This window comes from Phoxinus phoxinus (genome assembly GCF_949152265.1).
Source record: "Phoxinus phoxinus genome assembly, chromosome: 1".
NCBI lineage: Eukaryota > Metazoa > Chordata > Actinopteri > Cypriniformes > Leuciscidae > Phoxinus > Phoxinus phoxinus.
In genome coordinates, this window is record NC_136876.1 from 39,903,967 (window position 1) to 39,924,275 (window position 20,309).

The following is a 20,309-nucleotide window of genomic DNA, read 5'->3' on the forward strand; positions in this document are numbered from 1 at the left end:
GAAGCCGTTTCATACTTATACAAGAAAACTGCTCTCTCTGGATCAGATTGCAGATTCGAATGTTCCGATGTGATTTTGTCAAAGGAATGAGATCAATTGAGTTTGAATCGAGATCGCAATCTTTTAACGATTAATCGTGCCGCTCTAACAGTTGAGGTGCCAGGTTTCAATACACACAAGTTTATACACAAGTTGTCATCCACTAATGTAAATAATGTACTGTCCCTCAAAAGTGGTTGTATGGATTACTTTTGGTACATTTCTGGTGATTTTTTTTGTCTTTTTGTGTTGTAAAGAAGGAAGAAATTCAAAAGGGATTTTAAAAGACAATGATGACAGAACTTTCATTTTAGGCGAACTGTCTTTTTAACTAGGCGAAATGAAAACCATAACAGCTCCTCTATTAGCACATTAGCCCCACAACAAGAACTTTTTATGGATTAATGCTGAATATAACCAAATACATGCTCTCGATGTGTGTTTCTATCTGCGGTCTGTGTCTCTCACTGAATGACATGACAGAAACATTTTGAAGCACGTTGTTGCTAAGAAACTACCTTTCCAGATTTCCTACATGAAAAATACATCCTCTCAATCTTTCAAAAAACATAAAAAAATAACGATATATCGTTTGCTCCTGGTGATCTCTGATGGAGTGAGTCCCTGAACAAATGAAATTTTACGCCTGTTGGGTATGATAATGCTTTCAAAAAACAGATTTATGGGAAAGTAATATGCATATTGTAACTGAAACCTTTGCTTGTTTTTGTTGTTCTCCAATATCACACATGGCATGTAGGATTTAAAAAAAAAGACACCTATTAGTTTGCCCTGGGATTCAGTGAACATGGTAACCACTATGTTTACGTCGTTCACTCTAAGTTATTAGGGAGAGGTATTAGAGACACTCCCATCACATTGTTTCACCTGTAGACTTGATGAGACATGCCCGGTCCCGTCACATGTCTCTCAAAACACCCTGATCAACAGAGCTGGAGCAGTTTCCAAATAAATCACTACACCAATTCCAAGTAATCCTTAGGAAGGAAATCATAATTTAGCCTCCACAAAAATGTTCTCTCTCGATTTCAACAATTACTGCATTACAAAAAACTGCATAACACAATTTATAATAAAAAGCGAGTATATATAGACAGATAGAGTTAGAAGAGAAGGTGTGTGGCTAAAGTTAGCAAAATAGCAGTTAGCAAAACAATTCCTCCAGCTTCAATGGCCCAGACATCTCCCTTTTTACATGTACACTATATTCAATTAAGATTTTATCCATCCATTAAGATGTTTAGTCAGTGCAAGGTACACGTTTCGCCCAGGAATCAAATCCACAACTTTGAGAAACATATTTAAAGGTAACTCTCGAGCCAACTCCTTTTGTACTGAGGTTTGTAACCACCACAGTGACGCAAGAACAATATCACCGCATGCTAACAATGCTTTAGCATTAGCACACAGTAGGAGTCTGGCCTCAAACTGCACATAAGTGGCTTGACCTCAGCTCACCCACAGGTGAGTGGACAACAGTTATGTCACCCTCCAGCTGGCAAAGGTCTTGTCAGCCCTGCCGCCGGTACTCGCCTGGAGGCTGATGGGATTAGAGAGATCTGACCGAGTGTGGCACTGTCTGGATGACTGGGCCCTGGTGCTGAGAGTCTGACGCCAGGAGGATGAGTGATTGAGGGCCGGCTGTGACTCACAGGTGAGGCCTGTTTTTAAATCCATGGCAACTCTAGCAGGATCACAGCTATTGCTCACAGGTAGGGAGTGTTCTGTGTGCACAGTTGAGAAACAACAGAACACACGCGCGCGCGCGCACCCTGGTACACCCATGCGTTGAGTCACAAAATAAATTTGAGGGAAAAGTCTGAATTATAAGATATAAACTCACAATTGTGTGAAAAACAGTCAGAAAAGAGACACTGGCAATTAGTTTTTACATAAAAAAAAAAAAAGTCCATGGCGGAAACAAAAAACCTGAATTAAGAGATGTAAACAATTCTAAGGAAAAAAAAACCTGAATTGCGAGACGTAAAAAAAGAGAGGAAAAAAGTCAGAATTGCGAGATTTAAACTCGGAATTCTGAAAAAGTCTCAAAATTGCGAGATGTAAACTTAGAATTCAGAGAAAACAAAGTCAGAATTGTAAGATTTAAACACAGATTTCAAGGAAAAAAGACAGAATTGTAAGATTTAAACAGAATTCAGTGAAATGTAAATTCAGAATTCTGAGAAAAAGTCTAAATTGCACGTTAACTTGCAATTTAGAGACACTGACACATTTGAGGAAAAAAGCCAGAATTATAAGATATAAATTCGCAATTGTGAGAAAACGGTCCGACTTGTGAAATAAAAATCTAAACGACATTTTTTTTTTTTTTTTATACACCCTGACAGAAACAAGCTTCCATCTTTCCTGTGATACTTCAGCAGATGTTAAACATCCCACCACTTCCACTGATGTTTACCCCTCTTATCTCATCTGTCCCTCCCTCTCTCCCTTACTCACACACACACACATACATACACACTCATCAATACTACACTCCTTCTGAACTCAATCCATGTTCTTTAGCTGGCCGATTTAACAAGCTATCTGAATAGGCGGTGGATTTGGACGAACGATCCAGCTGAGCACCATCCCTGAACGACTCCAACACAGAACTGGCACACAGCGATTCTCAGTTAAACGACAGACTACGCAAACGCAGATCACCAACAGACAGCTAGTGGTCTAATTCAAAGCCCTCCCGTGAGGTCTAACCCACTTTAGGTTTAAGCAATGTAAATCTATACAGACTGACATAGTAAACTAGAATTTAAATATCAGTCAGTCAGATGAAATATGATGTGAATTGTGCTGTAAGCTCTTCATAGTTAGGTTTCCATTGCTTTAAGAGTAACACCCCAGATACAGGAGACATCCGCTTGGCCTTGATCAACCAGAATAGTTTCTTTGTCCTCATTTTTAGGTGTTGGACTTCAGGTGGCCTATTTAACAGGCTTAAGTATCTGGTGAGAGCTGTAATCCTACTGGTGTGTGGTGAGTATTAACTTTTTTTTGTTGTTGTAAAGTTACAAACCAAAAACTGCAACACAAACCTTTTGGGAATCTATGGAAACATTGATTGACACACAGTGACTGAACCTGTTGCAACACACACACACACACACACACACACCAGCACGTTCCCCTCCCTGAACCACCTGTGGAATGCCTGACAGAGCACATGCCAATAAACAACCAAAACCAATACAGGTTTTCTGAGGGAGAATGAAAATGCGCGAGAGGACACCGAAAGATAGATTGATTCCCATTACATAATCAACTGTGACCACTTAGCAAACGTAGTGTGTTATAGCATAAATTAAAAACGAAACATTCTTATAAATTAAATAAACTTAAATATTCATAATAAATATTATGTTTTTTATTGTTATGGTATTTTAAAACAGACATTTAAATAAAATAATATGTGGGCTATATATTGTATCAGTCGTAAAAAAGTAATAGTGTCGATTAGATAGATCTTAAAAGTAAAACAGAGTAAAAAAAAAAAACAGTTTGTCGTAAAAAGTGATCGTCGATCACTAGATAGGTGGGTGGGTGTGTAGATGTGTGTGAGAGAGAGAGAGAGAGAGAGAGAGAGAGAGAGAGAGAGAGAGAGAGAGAGAGAGAGAGAGAGAGAGAGAGAGAGAGAGAGAGAGAGAGAGAGAGAATATTCTATTCTTTTCGTGGCAGAGAAGTAAAGAACAATGCAAAATCACTTCTGTTCTCACGGTGAGATTCATTTAAATGACAGCGACACGAACGAGAAACTTGCTCTCTCATCAAGTTCATTAATGAAGACAAATCTAACCATAAACCCACTCAAGACAACAATATTATGCACTACAATGAACAACGACGACGACGATAACTCGTATATAAAGCATCCACTTTCCTTACACATGTATTCGCCTATTAGATCATCACCACCTGTGATCGATAAGTTGTTCCAACAGTTTGATCATTGCACTTTACCTTATAGACATTTTCCGTAATGCGGTGAACCTCGTCGGTGCGAGACATGGTGAAATCTTCAGTTAAAACCATAAACGGTGCTTTCCTGAACGTGATGTGTTATCCGAACAGTGTCTGTGTGATGAGGGTCAGCTGCGGATCTCTGCTCCGATCCACGGGAGTCTGATCTCAGCTCAACACTACCGTGCGGAGGCAACCGAGAGGGGGAGGGGCTTACAGAAGTAGCCACGCCCCATACACGGAAACACGCACTGGGGGCGTGGCTACGCTCACCTGCGCCTGCCCTGTCCCGGATGTGATTCCTCTAGAGCTCCTGGACATTGATCTTCATTTTTTTATTTGTCAGGTTTGGTTATGGACACTTCGAATATGTGAAACTGCAGAACACAGGTTTTTTTATTAGTTCTTTGCAGAGCAAATTCCTTACACACTGGGTAAGATAAATGTGTAAAGTTTGTCGGAAAGAAACCATTTAGATCGTAGGCTATAGTTCTTCTTCATCTGATTGCTTTTCCAAGTTTTCAATGGAAATACTTTACCAGTGAATATCCATGACTCTTCCACTCGTTTGTGATCACTGGAAAGTAGTTTTCAATAGATTGGCATAAAAAAAAGAATACACACACACAGCACACACACATATATATCATGTATTTATCTACACACACACACACACACACATATATCAATGGCATTTAATTCAATCGTAAAACTAATATACATAAAATAACACACACAGATTCATATAATACTTCCATACATGATCAGAAGGTTTACATTACAAACTCAAACTAAGCCATCGGAAGAGGATTGTCAGTTTGTATATGTCAGCACAGATTTATTTCCTCTCAATTAGTGATATTAAGAGCCCCCTGGTGGTCATGTGATGCTAACACACCTCCAAGTGGCACAACCACGAAATCAATCTAGTTTACATTGTAGAACACACAGATTTTAACCCAAGCTCTTAAAGGGGTTGCATACAAAAAATAAATGTAAAAAATCACATAATTTAACACTAATCTGTAAATGTGCTTTTATGGAAAAGTATTGAAATTTGAACATACTAAAACATACAGCCATTTTAATAGAATGTAGACTAAGACAAAGTAAACTATGTAATTTATACACATTTTATGCTTTTATCCAAAGCAACTTGATTTGTCACAACAGCATTTCTGTTCTACAGGGATTCCACGTCTTTGACCAATGATTAGAGTCGTTTGTGAATACATTTTAATCCTCATGATTTACCGTAAACTGGCCTTTTTTATGACATTCATGACTTTTTCCAAGTCTGGAAATCCCAAAAAAGTAAAATCCCCCTGACATTCCCTGAAGTTTCCCATGCTCGTGGGAAATGCTTCTGACGCGTGCCGCCTATTAAACAATCCCACGAAAGCCTTCTTTTCTCTCAATTACATTTCCCTAGCAACCAAAGTGAAGAGCCAGGTTGTAAGATCAAACATTACGCTGCCAGCATCTCTCGCTCCGGCTTGAGTAGTCCCTCTTTTCTCTCTGCAAAGACACAGAGCACAAAGAGAGTGACAGAAAGCCAAATAAAAAAGCCATGTCATTCTCTCACACACTGCTGCGTTTGACAGTCCTAAAACAACACCTGTCTCTCCCGTAGGCACCGCTGGCAATGGATCTGTGGGTAATTCTGGAAGGGTTATGTCTTCTCCCTGGCCGGGACAGAGAGAGCGAGAGAGAGAGAGAGAGAGAGTGAGAGAGAGAGAGAGAGAGAGAGAGAGGCGTTGGATCAGTAGCAGCGAGCGATGATGATGAAGACGGATGACAGGTAAAGATGCCCATACCTGAGTGATGGCCTCCAGCTCGGCTAACACAGCATCCTCATCCTCCAGTGTCAACCAACCCGCCAGCAGGTCATCAATTTGCTGCAAGTTTCAAGAAGCAGTTAGACATTCGAAGCAATAAAAACCAGGGAAGAGCAGTGTGGCCAGTGTCCGAGGCTATGACAGCAGGAAGGTGTGATGACGAGAGGCTTGAATTCAATATTTTATTCTGAATATAATCGTGACGTAATCAATTCGCCCACAGTGGAGAAAGAAAACCCCTCATATTTTAAAGGGGTGGTTGATTATGATTTCACTTTCATAACTTTAGTTAGTGTGTAATGTTGCTGTTTGAGCATAAACAACATCTGCAAAGTTACGACGCTCAAAGTTCAAAGCAAAGGAAGATATTTGCTTTTAAAGAAAAGGACTACAACAAACGGCTGGTAGGGACTACACGACATTCCTCACGGGTTAGAGACATCACAAACCCTAAAATGTACATAAACCCCTCCCCTGGGACACCATTTATGGATTATCAAGACAGAATACTAGTCAATGACTAGAAGATAACTACACATAAGCTACATAATTCATCAACTAACCATTCAGAAATGTCCTGTTGCTTCTACATGTTGTCACTTCTTCTTGAGTCTCTCCATCTTTGTCTGACACGTTTTGAACATAAAAGGCTAAAATGTTTTAAAATGTTCAGTGCATGTGTGTGTGTGTGTGAGGTAAAAGGACACGAGCTGTTGAAGCTCCGCCCACTGTGCCATGAGCAGCAGCACATTTGCATTTAAAGGGACAGACACAAAAACGGTGCATTTTTGCTCACCCTCAAAAAGCGACAATTTTAAACGGTTAAAAGATTCTTAGCAAAAAAACACTTTGTTCTTTCAAAATTATATGTGCTCATTAATGTATAATTACTCCTACCAACTAATAAAGTATTCTCGTAAGCGTAGAATCTGCCATTTATAATACATACAAGCGAGTCGCTCGAATGGCGGAAGCCATGTTGCGCCTCCATCTTGAAAATACATTCGCCAAAAAAGGATCATACCTGGACATTCAAGCTTCGCCTTTCGCGTTTTTACACTCAGTGGCACCGTGACGAATGCGAGGGGGAGATTACTCGCGACTGCCGGCAGATTTGAAATAATACGGCCACCGTAGGAGTTTAAACGACCCTCGGAATGGGAGGGGCTAGAAAGTAATATTCAGTTGGTAGTCATATACAATTTCACCGCTAGATGTGAGAAAATCCCACACAGTGTAGCTTTAACATGCTATATAAAAATATCTGTGGGGTGTTTTGAGCTAAAACTTCACATACACTCTCTGTAGACATCAAAGACTTATTTTACATCGTGTGAAAATGGCATTATACCACTCCTTTAAACTCTTTTAACTATAAAGCATCCGTTCCGGTCTACTGTCATACGTGTCACGTTTATCATGGACTTTCTGTTTGTGTTTCACATGCTGTCTCACCTGTTCCTTTGTATCCTGACTTTACTTTATTAAAGAAAGGATTAATTCCACGTTCGTCTCCATCATCCTTCCAACCATCTGTGACAGAATACCGGACCGTAAACTAAAGAACGTGTTTGTATATGTTACTGTGTGTTGTATATGTTACCCGTCTGCCTGTACCAGTTGTGTGAGTTTGTTGTAGTAAATGCTTGAATTGGAACTATTGTGCCTCTGCTTGTCTTCATCCGCACCATACCCGTGACAGATTGACCGACCAAGACAGTATGGATCTTCCAGCCGTCCAGATCCTTCTCCTTTCCCAGGAGGATCAGTCTCTTGAGGCCCACACACAGAGGTATTTGGACTTGGTACCTTTGGTACATTATGATGATATCAGCCTCTGTATGTTCTTCCGGGCAGGCCTCAACGCTGAGGCCAAAGCACGCCTGCCCGGAGATGGGCCTCGGGAGAACTTTGCTGCCTATGTGGAGTGGGTATTATGGAATAACGGATCATCCTTCACCGTCAATGATGCCACCAGCCCCACTCCAACTCCAGAGCTTCCTGCACCGCTGGTCCCGTCCAGCCCAGAGCTTCCTGCACCGCTGGTCCCGTCCAGCCCAGAGCTTCCTGCACCGCTGGTCCCGTCCAGCCCAGAGCTTCCTGCACCGCTGGTCCCGTCCAGCCCAGAGCTTCCTGCACCGCTGGTCCCGTCCAGCCCAGAGCTTCCTGCACCGCTGGTCCCGTCCAGCCCAGAGCTTCCTGCACCGCTGGTCCCGTCCAGCCCAGAGCCTTCGCCGCTGGTCCCGTCCAGCCCAGGACCGCCTTCGCCGCTGGCCCCGGTCAGCTCAGAGCCCTCTTCGCCGCTGGTCCAGTCCAGTGCTGACCTCCCCAAGAAAATTTTGGGGGGGGGCAATAAGTCCTCTGAGGGGATCGTGGAGGCCCTTCCGACACGGTTCCCATGGCCACCCGAAGGGTCCACACCGCCATGGTCGCCCGAAGGGTCCACACCGCCATGGTCGCCCGAAGGGTCCACACCGCCATGGCCGCCCGAAGGGTCCTGGCCGCCTGCACGTCCTGCTCCGCCCTGGCCGCCTGCACGTCCTGCTCCGCCCTGGCCGCCTGCACGTCCTGCTCCGCCCTGGCCGCCTGCACGTCCTGCTCCGCCCTGGCCGCCTGCACGTCCTGCTCCGCCCTGGCCGCCTGCACGTCCTGCTCCGCCCTGGCCGCCTGCACGTCCTGCTCCGCCCTGGCCGCCTGCACGTCCTGCTCCGCCCTGGCCGCCTGCACGTCCTGCTCCGCCCTGGCCGCCTGCACGTCCTGCTCCGCCCTGGCCGCCAGAAAGGCCTGCTCCGCCCTGGAGGCTTCCTGCTCCAGATCGGCCACCCCTTCATCAGCCTCCAGGGCGCCCACCCCCCCCACCCCTTTGTTGTTCTACGGCGCGAGGTCGCGCCTTGTTGAAGGGGGGCGTTATGTCACGTTTATCATGGACTTTCTGTTTGTGTTTCACATGCTGTCTCACCTGTTCCTTTGTATCCTGACTTTACTTTATTAAAGAAAGGATTAATTCCACGTTCGTCTCCATCATCCTTCCAACCATCTGTGACAGAATACCGGACTGTAAACTAAAGAACGTGTTTGTATATGTTACTGTGTGTTGTATATGTTACCCGTCTGCCTGTACCAGTTGTGTGAGTTTGTTGTAGTAAATGCTTGAATTGGAACTATTGTGCCTCTGCTTGTCTTCATCCGCACCATACCCGTGACAATACGAGGGTTCATGAGATGGACGTTGTGACACGTGATGTTGTGAAGTTGCCGTGAGAAGTGGCGATCCTTTGAGCTTTCGTGTATTGCTTCTCATGCAAACTGAACTTGTGAACGCGTCTAAGACAGTAGGCCGGAAGTGTAATGTATAGTTAAAATAGTTTAAAATATTAGTATTTCTCTAAGACAACACATATATTTTTGCTTCAGAAGACGCTGTGGTTTGGTGGATTATGTCACGATAGCGGCAAGACACACTTAAAAAGAACTAAATTAGCTTTTTTTGTAATAAATAAATTGGTGATTTGGTGGTTGTACGTCACGACTCGAGAGTTTGGGGCCGGTAAAATTCTTTTAGGTTTTGAAAGAAGTCTTTTATGCTCACAAAGACTGCATTTATTTGAAACAGTAATATTGTGAAATATTATTTCAACTTCAAATGTTTTCTATTTGAAAATATTGTAAAATGTGATTTATTTGTGATGTCAAAGCTTCATTCCTCCAAGTCTTCAGTGTCACATGATCCTTCAGAAATCATTCTGATATGATGATTGGATGCTCAAGAAACATTTATTAAAAGTGTTCTTGTGCGGTTTTTCTTTAATATAAATGTCGCTTGGTTTGTTTGATTGTGTTATGTAATGCAATGCAATGAGTGTCATAGATTTTGAAGTGTTTGAAGTCTATTTAGCGTCGCTCTGAATGTGACAGTTATAACCTTCTGATACTCAATGGCCTCCTGCGTCTCCTCCAGTATTCTCTCCACCTCCTCAATTGACATGACCTGAGAAGATAAAAGATCAATCCGTGACAAAAAAATTACTTCAGTCAAATGCTCATAATAGACCAGTAAATAACTTCATAATCATATTCATAACATTATTGACCTTTCGCTAACCTCCACCGCCATTTGGTTACTGTTGCTCACTGAGACACGCATTGAAAAACACCCAGCAGAAATTAATAGTGCAGTTTTCAGTCAAATGTGCTCATAAAGCAGTGAAAATGGAAATCTGTTATTCTTATTTAAGCAGGAATTGTGTGAACAGAACTGTTTTTGATGTCTCTACAACACATGTTGTGTATGTGAACTTGCTGTCACCTCTACTGCAGTTTTGAATCAATACATAAAGTCTCGCTCAAAAGTTTGGGGTCAGTTTTTTTTTGCATAATGTCAGCCACAGTAACTAAATGAAATGAACAGTAACAAATAAAAGAGATACAAAGTGAACAAATAACAAATTAAAGGTTTGGATACATTTTGGATACATATAAACCTATTACAGGAGACCTCCAAAAACAAAAATTATAATGGGATAATGGGATTTGGTGAGCATACTCTGTAAGTACACTCATGAGTACACTCATTTTCCTTTAAATAGATGAGTGCCTTTGTCTTGCTTAAATCGATACAAAAAAGTGATTTCAGTTGATCTGTTGACAGGAAATTGATGGTTCAACTTAAATGTGAATAAAAGAGATGTCTATCATTAAATAAATGAATGCAAGGACAAATGTGTTGTCATCTTTATTTTAAATTCAAGTTAAAATATTTTTCCAGTTGTAAGAGACTTCTTTAAAAAATATCAGAACTCTTACCAACCCCAAACTTTCGAACCGTTATTATATTATATTATATTATTATTAGGGCTGTCAAGAGATTAATCACGATTAATCGCATCCAAAATAAAAGTTTGTGTTTACATAATATATGTGTGTGTACTGTGTATAATTATTTATATATATGAAAACACACACTCATGTATATATTTAAGAAAAAATGGTTATATTTATATATAAAATATTTATATATAATATAAATTATATAAATGTATATACAGTATATAAATGCAAATATTTCTTAAATATATACATGAATGTGTGTGTATTTATACACAGTACACACACATATATTATGTAAACACAAACTTTTATTTTGGATGCGATTATTCGCGATTAATCTTCTGACAGCCCTAATTATTAGACAATGTTAATTTACTTTAGTTTGTAGCAAATATACTGTAGGTGTTCTTACTCATGTTCTACATGTGGGAATCAAACACACAAATCCTCCAAAGACTTGTATTCGAAAACAGCAAAAGTAAGTAAGTAAGTAAGTAAGTAAAATTTATTTATAAAGCACTTTTCACAGATAAAATCACAAAGTGCTGTACAATAGAATAGATAAAACAAATAATATAAAATATACAAATGTAAAATTAAAGTGACACTAGTGAAAACCCATCAACCAAAAGCCTTCATAAACAAACATGTTTTCAGATCCTTTTTAAAAGAGACAACAGAGTCTGCCAGACGCATGGACAAGGGCAGGGCGTTCCACAGTCTGGGAGCAACAGACTGAAAAGACAGATCTGATTGTCTGATAATATGTGACCCTGGACCACAAAACCTAAAAATTGAGATTTATACATAATCTGAAAGCTGAATAAATAAGCTTTCCATTGATGTATGGTTTGTTAGGGTAGGAGATGGAATCTGAGGGTGGAAAAAAATCAAAATATTGAGAAAATCGCCTTTACAGTTGTTCATTTCTGTTGGCGATTGTGCTGCATCTACTCACAAAAATATATATATTATATATTTAAGTTAGGAAATTTACAAAATATCTTCACGGATCATGATCTTCACTCAATATCCTAATGATTTTTGGCATAAAAGAAAAATCGATCATTTTTACCCATGCAATGTTTTGTTGTCTATTGCCACAAATATACCCGTGTGGCAGTGGCGGCTGGTGATAATTATTTTTGGGGGGGCGCATTTTTTTATAATTTGGGGGGGGGGGGGGGGGGATACAAAGCAGAAACAAAAAAGCTATTTTGATCTCTTTGTATTATTTTATTATTTCAGACCAACTAAGTAGTAACAAAAAGCATGTTTCCTACTTGAACATAATGTTGCTCTCCTTTATATACAGACCCTTTCCAAAAATTAGAATATCATGGAAAAGTTAAATTATTTTAGGAATTCAACTTAAAATGTGAAACTAATTTTATAAAAAAAAGGCTCATTGCTTGCAAAGTGAGATATTTTAAGCCTTGATTTGTTATAATTTTGATGATTATGGCTTACATAATGACTTACAGCTTATGGAACCCACGAAATAATTTTTTTTAAATTAGAATATTACATGAAATCACACTGTAGTAGTGACACAGTAATCCCGTGGTCATTGAACCAGGTTTTGGTTATTTTGGCAGTGTGGGCAGGTGAAAATCCTGCTGAAAATCATCTTCATCTTGATAAAGCATCTTCATAAAGCTTTTCTGCTGAAGGAAGCATGAAGTGCTCTAAATGTCCTGGTAGACGGCTGCATTGACACTGGACTTCCAGGACATTAGAGCACTTAATGCTTCCTTCAGCAGAAAAGCTTTATGACATTTAGATTTTGTGGGTTTCATAAGCTGTAAGCCACAATCACACTTTGAAAAAGAAGACAGGGAAAACAAAACAGGGCATTGCTAACATCACATCCAGTCAGCCAGCTCCGTTTCTCGTAACAAGCGCGCGTAAAGCTCCGTTTGTAATGATATTGTCGTCCTCTGTCACTTGCCTGCTGCTGGATGTGTACATCTGGTTATTCCGGTCCGAGATCCTTAATCTTTTTTTTTTTTTCTTCAAGCGAAAGTCTTGAGAAAGGTTTTTTTTTGTACATAAATAACAGAATTTGGATTAACTGCTGCCATTGCGTAATAAAAAGTGATCAGCCTAGTAGCAAGCAAGGTTATTTCTCGCCGCGTACAGTTGAATGGCAGGTGACGAGAACCAATCAGATTGGATAAAATAACATGTATCCAATTATGATTGGCCAGGGACGCAACGACTTGCGCCCCGAGGAGGATCTTTAAGAAACCAATCAGAGACCAGCTTCAGGTCACATGCTGCCCGAGAATTTGTGTACTCACATAGACACCCATGTGTCCGGCGTCCCTCGCCCACGAAACGTATTGAAAATAGTAAATAGTTAATCGATTAAAGACAGTTTTTATTAAATTCTGAGGCTCTTACTACCAGCCGGTACATGAGTAAACTATTTTTAATTTTTTTATTATTACATTTTAATATAATGTTTTTACACATGTTAATTTCTGAATGGTGATGGGGGCGGCGCCCCAGCGCCCCCTATGGACAAGCCGCTACTGCCGTGTGACTTATGACTGGTTTTGTGGTCCAGGGTCACATATAAGTAAGGGATAATTTATAGCGAGTTGGTTGTTATAGCGAATACAACTCCCGACAGGCTGATTATGAGCCCGACGTGAAGGGAGTTGTATTCGCTATAACAACCAACTCGCTCTACATTATCCCGCTTATTACATGGCTACCTACCAAATAAATCAATAATTTGACACAAAATATTGATTTAAAAAGGAATTTATTGATTTAAAAACGATTTATATGGCTTCCGCTAAAGAAAATAGTCCGTTCCGTCTCTACGGTTAGAATCCTGCGTCCATGGCAACGCTCTGTTTTTCATGGCAACGGTCTGTTACTTAGCAGCGGTGTGTTATCAAGAAATAACAGACCGCATTTTACATTAGAATTCAACCGAGCCATGTAATAATGGGTGATAACAATTGCTAAGGTAGTTACGCTTTAAATGTGTGATTTAGCTAAAAAGGATTTAGCCCCCCGTTGTTGATTTCGAGGGACTCTGGAGATTCCGAGGTCTTCATGGTACTTTAGCCCAGGACAAAACAAAGACAGGTCAGCTCTGCTGTAATCTAAGAGTGTTAGGTTTAAGCCTTTAATCCCAGAACAATGAGCAACAGTTGCCAAAACACACTGTTACGAACTACATCGCCCACTGCACAACACCAAAACAGACCAATGAACCATCTTAGCTCCCAATAACAGCAGATAAATGATTACCGAGCTTCTGCAGGAGCGTTCACTTGTTATAATACAGCAAATATGAGTTCAAATTCGTATTTTTCTTAATGGGATTTATTATAAATGATTTATCCGTGCACGTCCTTTCTTAAAATCAGAATAACTTCCCCTCCCCTCTTGCAGCGACATCTCTTCTCTGATGATGTGTTTCCTGGCGTGAGGGCGGGGCAACCTGTCACTCACATGAGATCGACCAATAGCAAACCACAACCATCCAATCAATTCACAGATGGATAGAATCAAGCCCCGCCCAACATTTTTTCTCGTTCAAGAAGCCGTTTCACTCGGATTTACGCCACAATAGAGAACAACGTCCATTTCATGCTGACTTTAAACTATATTTTCAGTTTATATAGAGACTTACCTCATGAATTTGCTTAAGACAGTCGTTCCCAGCTTTTAAACCCTCGATGACCTTCACTTCAATCTGAGCAAATTCGATGTCTTGAACCTGAATGAGGCATATTCAGAATGTAATTCATATCTTGCATCTCGTAACGATTTCATACTTAAATGTGAATAATATCATGTAAACGCATGCACCATGCGCTCCAGGTTGGCTATCTGGATCTCGGTCTTGTCCAGCAGGAGATCTTGGTAGCGTTTCTTTTTGAGCAGCAGAAGAGCTCGCCTGTGAAACGCATGAGTCACACGTGTCAGTGAATCTGTTCCCACCGAAATCACTTTGGCCATGTGGGACCACGTCAGCACAATGCACTTTGGGCGATCGGATATCATGAATGGTTCCACAATCTGAAACGTCTTACTCTTTCTTGCCATCCTGCAGGAGCAGCTTGGCCAGGCGTCTCTCTTTCTCCAGCTGTGACGTGATTTTCTTCTGATATTGTTTCAGTTTATCTCTCTGCTGTTTCAGCTGCTGTGATCCAGTGACAGGATGTGATGTAGAAACATGACAGTTCACTTACAGAAGCACTTCTTATTCATAAAGCTGCCGGTTTCTCGATTAAACAGACATGGATCTGTGTGCAACAGCGAATAAGAATAATCCTGATGAATAAGACAATATTCTAAGACTCTAGTATTATTTCTAGTATTGCTTCTGTCATTTTGACAATGCTGCTTGTTTTTTTAACTTGTCTTATTAATAGAAACTGTGATTATTTGATGGTGAAAAAACATTAGTTATTGAGGAGGGGAAAATAAATGTTGAATTTATGCATTTTTAAAACATTTAATACATTAAAAATATATAATATAACATAATTAATTGAATTACTTAAATTATTTTATTAATTTAAAAAACGTAAGTCGGCCCCTTAATTAGCTTATATTGTAAGTTTATATTTACATTTTAGTGTAGAATAGAATTCCCTATAAATTCTTCAGTAAATCTAAATGATATATTATTCTATTAAACGTTGTTCTGTTTTCTACGCATAGTTATATTCTATTTTGCTTAATACAATTCTGTTGCATTTTATTCTAAAACATCGTGTTCTATAATCGATTCAATTCCAATTCCATTCTATTCAATAAAATATGTTCTACTCTGTTCTATAATAAACTGTTCTGTTCTATAATATATTGTACACTGTTCTATTCTATAACAAACTCTATTCACGAACATTGTTATGTTCCATAACATAGGACATTGTTTTATTATATTCTAAAATCGATGCAGATCTGTTCTGCTCTATTCTGTTGTATTCTATAAAATACAGCTCTGTCTGTATTCTACACTTGTTGCTTTTTATTCTAATACATTATGTTCTATAATTGATACTATTCAATTTCATTCTATTCATAAAAGATGTTCTATTCTATAACAAACTCGATTCACGAACATTGTTATGTTCTATAACACACTGTTGTTTTACTCTATTCTATAATTGATGCAGATCTGTTCAGCTCTATTCGGTTCTACACCTGTTCTGTTGTATTCTATAACATACAGCTCTATTCACCTGTACTCTACACTTGTTGCATTTTATTCTAATACATTATGTTCTATAATTGATACTATTCCATTTAATTCTATTTAATAAAATATGTTCTACTCTATTCTATAACCAGTTCTATTCTCGAGGATTGTTTTGTTCTAAAACAGACCGTGTTCTATTTTACATATTCTACAATCGATGCAGATCTGTTCTGCTATATTCTATCTGTTCTACAGCTGTATTCTATTATATACAGCTCTGTTCACCTGTATTCTACACTTGTTGCATTTTATTCTAATACATTATGTTCAACAATTGATACTATTCCATTTCATTCTATTCAATAAAAGTTGTAGTTCTACTCTATTCTTAGACTGTGTTCTTTTGTAGTAGCCTACATTATTTTATAATGAACTGTTCTGTTATATAGGTACTAGACTCTTTTCTATTCAATAATCGACGCAGATCTGTTCTACTCTATTCTACAGACTCTGTTCTGTTGTGTTCTATAGCATACTGTAATACACTCGTTTCTACAGACATGTATTCTGTGTTCTGTAAAGTAGGACAGCTGATCTAATCCTTTCATTCGCAGAGTATACACTACAGTATAGTGTGCTATGTTTACACGTGTATGCAACGACACAAACTCTACACTACACAAGTGCGCGCGCGCGCGCGCGTGTGTGTGTGTGAGAGAGAGAGAGTGTGATGATGCTGATCGACTTATTGATTGATCTTCTTACCAATATCGCCCTGTCCTGCTCTGTCACTCGACTGGGGCGTCTTTCTCTGCCGAAAACATTTCCCATCGCGAATAAACCACCACATCCCCGCGTCTCTTCTAATGTTATCTCATCTGAAATGCTAGCTGCTCTTTACTTCAAAACACATGGGAAAGATGTGTTCCGGTGCGTCAGCGGTTTCATATGGCTCTTTAAGCGCGTGTGTTGTGTTTATGGAGGCCCTCAGCGGCGCCCTCTAGCGTCTATGATGGGACTATTTGGCGGCCCCTTTCTTTCGCTTTGTACAGGTGTATGAAGGACATTTGTTTGTTCATTCATTCATTTATATAGTAGGGTAACATGGGGTAAGATTATTATTTCTTCTCCTGACCATAGTTTGGCACAGCAGGTTTGTTGAATGGCCACGCTATTTTGAATTGTATAATTTCATCTGAAGATCAACATTTGTGAGATTTTTCTAATTTTGCGTCCCTGGAAAATAGTGATGATCTATGACATTATGTTGAATATCAAAGTTTTTTTTCCGTCTCTGTTTGTTAATTAGGGATTTGTGGACACATCAATGTTTTATAACATATCTTCAATTAAAATATGGGCAATTAAATAGTAAATACTCATATGCCACGTAGCTATATGTCATAGAATAATTTTTCCTTTCAGATAAATCTCTTTTACTGGGATTCTCCTTTGCCCATCATCGGTTATTGAATTATTCAACTCAATTGTCAAAATAAAATTTTATATAGAATATTTGATTTAGTGTTTTATATTAATGACACTTTAAAATGTGTAAATATTACAAAAAATAATATAAAAAATGATTTATACATTCTGTAAGTTTATATATATATATACATAAATTATATAATTATATAATAATTTATATCTATCTATCTATCTATCTATCTATCTATCTATCTATCTATCTATCTAATATATTTATTTATTTTTTAACTCTACAAAAAATATTTGGTTGACAGAATAATTTTTCCTTCATACCAAATCATATTTTCACACAGCGAACACTGAACATGAAGCATGAATTAAGAATAATAAAACATGTCTTTTAATTAAAAAAAAAAAGTATTTATTTAATTAAATGACACAAAAATGCATTACATAAACAATTAAAAACAGCACTTTTGAAATGTAGACAAAAAAAGAATATATACTGGTAGAATCATTGGAATCATAAACAGCTGTCTGTATAAACAGCAATATGTTGAGCATTAAAAAACAAAAACCATAATAAAGACATTTCTTTAGAAATCTACAGTACATCCGTAGAAACACAAAAATGCTTAACCTAGAAAAATAGGCTTCGTCAGCTGTGTTTGATTTAGTTTGAGTACACAAGCATACAAACAACATCAAGAAGCTTGAACCAAACAAACAACTAGAGTCTGTCAGTGATTTACATATCCAAATTGTTCATCCCCATATCTACTGTTGCAGAAAATTACTCATATTTGAGTGTGAGCCTCGTGAATTTGGTCTGGAATGAATAGCAGACCTATTTGACTAGAATACAGACGTTCACGAGGCGAAATCACATGATCACAACATAGGCACCAAACAAAACCCCTTGTTCCTCATGCAAAATATATTCAAGCCCATTTAGTCTGTCAGATCGCAGAAAGCCATCCAATTGATCATTTCTCTCAGGCTACATCATTAACCAGTACTGAGAGAAATATTCATTTAAGGCTCATTATGGAGCTCAAGGCCTTTGAGTGGTAAAATGCAATCGCTTTTTTCCTTTCTTTTTTTTTAAAGTGAAGTGATTAATTTGAGCTATTAATCGGCATTTGCACAACCAAAGCTGAAGTATTATTATTCAAAGACATTTAAAGGGATAGTTCACTCAAACATCTGACCGAAAGCTGTGGATGTAGGATATTTTAAAGAATGTCATAACTCAGTAACCAGACATTTGACGGCACCCATTGACTTCCATAGTTTTTATTTTCTTCCTACTATGGAAGTCAATGGGGCGCATCAACTGTCTGCTTACCAACATTCTTCAAAATCTTCTTTTGTGTTCAGCAGAAGAAAGAAATTGAGGGTGAGTAAGTAATGGCAAAATTTTCATTTTTGGGTGAACTCTCCCTTTAAGATCTTTTTCTGATCCAGTCCATTATTGTCACAGAAAACAACTTATCAAAGATCTGACGAGCCCCTGAGGAGAATAAGCGGACATTTACACGTGATCAGAGCTCACCCATAAACCTCTGAGGTATCCTTTGCCTTTCTAGATGAGAAGAGTACATTAAATGTCTGGATGGCATTCGGTTCTCTTTGAGAACTCCCTTTAATGTGCATTAAATATTTGTGCTTTACCATCCACGTGTCCTTTGAGATGCTTTGAAGACGTTGAGTGATTTGAATCTTCATCTCACGCTGCCAGAGACTCCTTTGGGAAGAGGACCCAGAAAACCTACACCTGAAAGTCTGTCCCGAAGTGTCGGATTTGGGCATCAGTCATGGACAGGTAAGTGGTCCTCATGCTGGGTGAATACTGCCGTTGATAAAGAAACAGGAAGATAAACAATGTATTCGATAGACATTGGATAATGGCATGTGTGAAAGCCACAGGCAAAAGACCCTCAAGCCTTGTTAACGCACACATACGGTGATCTGCAGTGAGAAACTGAGGCAAAATGAGCTAAAGGAACCTTTTGTGATGCGGAGTGGGCGTGTCCAGTGTCTTTATGCAAATTAAGAGTACAGTGACCAATAAAAGTGAAGGCTAGCTGTGTTTGAAATCGCCCCCTTTACCTTCATTCACTATTCCCTGCATTACTCCACTAATATAATTCACTTGAAGGAGTGACTGAAAACGAGTGAGTTAATTCGGACACTGAGTGCGCTGGATAGCATAGTTTGTGCTTGCTGTTTAATAATCATAGTATTTAGAAGTTAAGTGCACACTCTAAAATTATAATTGATTGATTTATTATTTATTATATCTAGGGCTGTCAAAAGATTAATCGTGATTAATCACATCCAAAATAAAAGTTTGTGTTTACATAATATATGTGTGTGTACTGTGTATAATTATTATGTATAAATACACATTCATGTATATATTTAAGAAAAAATGCATTTATATACTGTATATACATTTATATAATTTATTATATATAAATATTTTATATATAAATATAACCAGTTTTTCTTAAATATATACATGATTGTGTGTGTTTTTATATATATAAATAATTATACACAGTACACACACATATATTATGTAAACACAAACTTTTATTTTGGATGTGATTAATCACGATTAATCTTTTGACAGCCCTAATTATATCATTTGTTTTTTCTAGCCAAGTTACATGCACAAAGGGCAAAAGTATTATTATAAATGTTATTATGCATTACAATATTATACATTATACCACGGGCTGTTGAATGCTTGAATCCGATTGGTTGACGAACGTTCTAAGGTGTGCAATTATTTTCGCACGGCTAAAGTAGTTCCAGGCCGATCTTGACTGCATTACAGTTCCACATCACGTTCGCCAAATGATTTTAGTTATTTTAAACAGCAAAAGAACCAAAACCAACAGCGACACTGACCCGCCAAATAAATATAGTAAACAATAGGATACAAATGTACGAATAAATGCAAAATTACGTTTTATTATGTACGGAAAGCACTACTC

At 38.7% G+C, this 20,309-nt stretch overlaps 3 protein-coding genes across 10 annotated transcripts in view; all 3 read right to left on the minus strand.

The window, feature by feature from the left end:
- baiap2a (BAR/IMD domain containing adaptor protein 2a) overlaps window positions 1-4,341 on the minus strand; it is a 98,011-nt gene extending 93,670 nt beyond the window's left edge. For 5 of the 6 annotated variants that reach the window (XM_079637831.1, XM_079637829.1, XM_079637826.1 and 2 more), the window contains exon 1: window positions 4,036-4,229. In XM_079637831.1, the coding sequence (XP_079493957.1) occupies window positions 4,036-4,107 (72 nt within the window). In that variant the 5' untranslated portion in view covers window positions 4,108-4,229. Of the gene's footprint in view, window positions 1-4,035 lie in introns of all 6 variants that reach the window. The other variant, XM_079637830.1, reaches the window with a different exon arrangement.
- A 308-nt stretch (window positions 4,342-4,649) lies between these two features.
- Window positions 4,650-16,859, minus strand: chmp6a (charged multivesicular body protein 6a). Of its 2 annotated transcripts, none has more exons than XM_079611260.1 (8): window positions 16,639-16,859; window positions 14,759-14,868; window positions 14,535-14,622; window positions 14,356-14,442; window positions 9,796-9,861; window positions 5,853-5,933; window positions 5,654-5,720; window positions 4,650-5,553 (listed from the first exon to the last, which is right to left on the minus strand). In XM_079611260.1, the coding sequence occupies exons 1-8, from the start codon at window positions 16,702-16,704 to the stop codon at window positions 5,504-5,506; spliced, it is 615 nt and encodes a 204-aa protein (XP_079467386.1). In that variant the 5' UTR covers window positions 16,705-16,859; the 3' UTR covers window positions 4,650-5,503. The 2 variants fall into 2 exon arrangements, with proteins under 2 accessions (XP_079467386.1, XP_079467387.1); XM_079611261.1 differs by having other exon boundaries at window positions 14,759-14,865; window positions 16,639-16,820.
- Window positions 16,860-17,706: 847 nt separating this feature from the next.
- Window positions 17,707-20,309, minus strand: part of ttyh2l (tweety homolog 2, like) — a 47,650-nt gene continuing 45,047 nt past the window's right edge. For both annotated transcript variants that reach the window (XM_079611151.1, XM_079611152.1), the window contains one exon: window positions 17,707-19,156. In XM_079611151.1, the coding sequence (XP_079467277.1) occupies window positions 19,076-19,156 (81 nt within the window). In that variant the 3' untranslated portion in view covers window positions 17,707-19,075. The remainder of the gene's footprint in view (window positions 19,157-20,309) is intronic.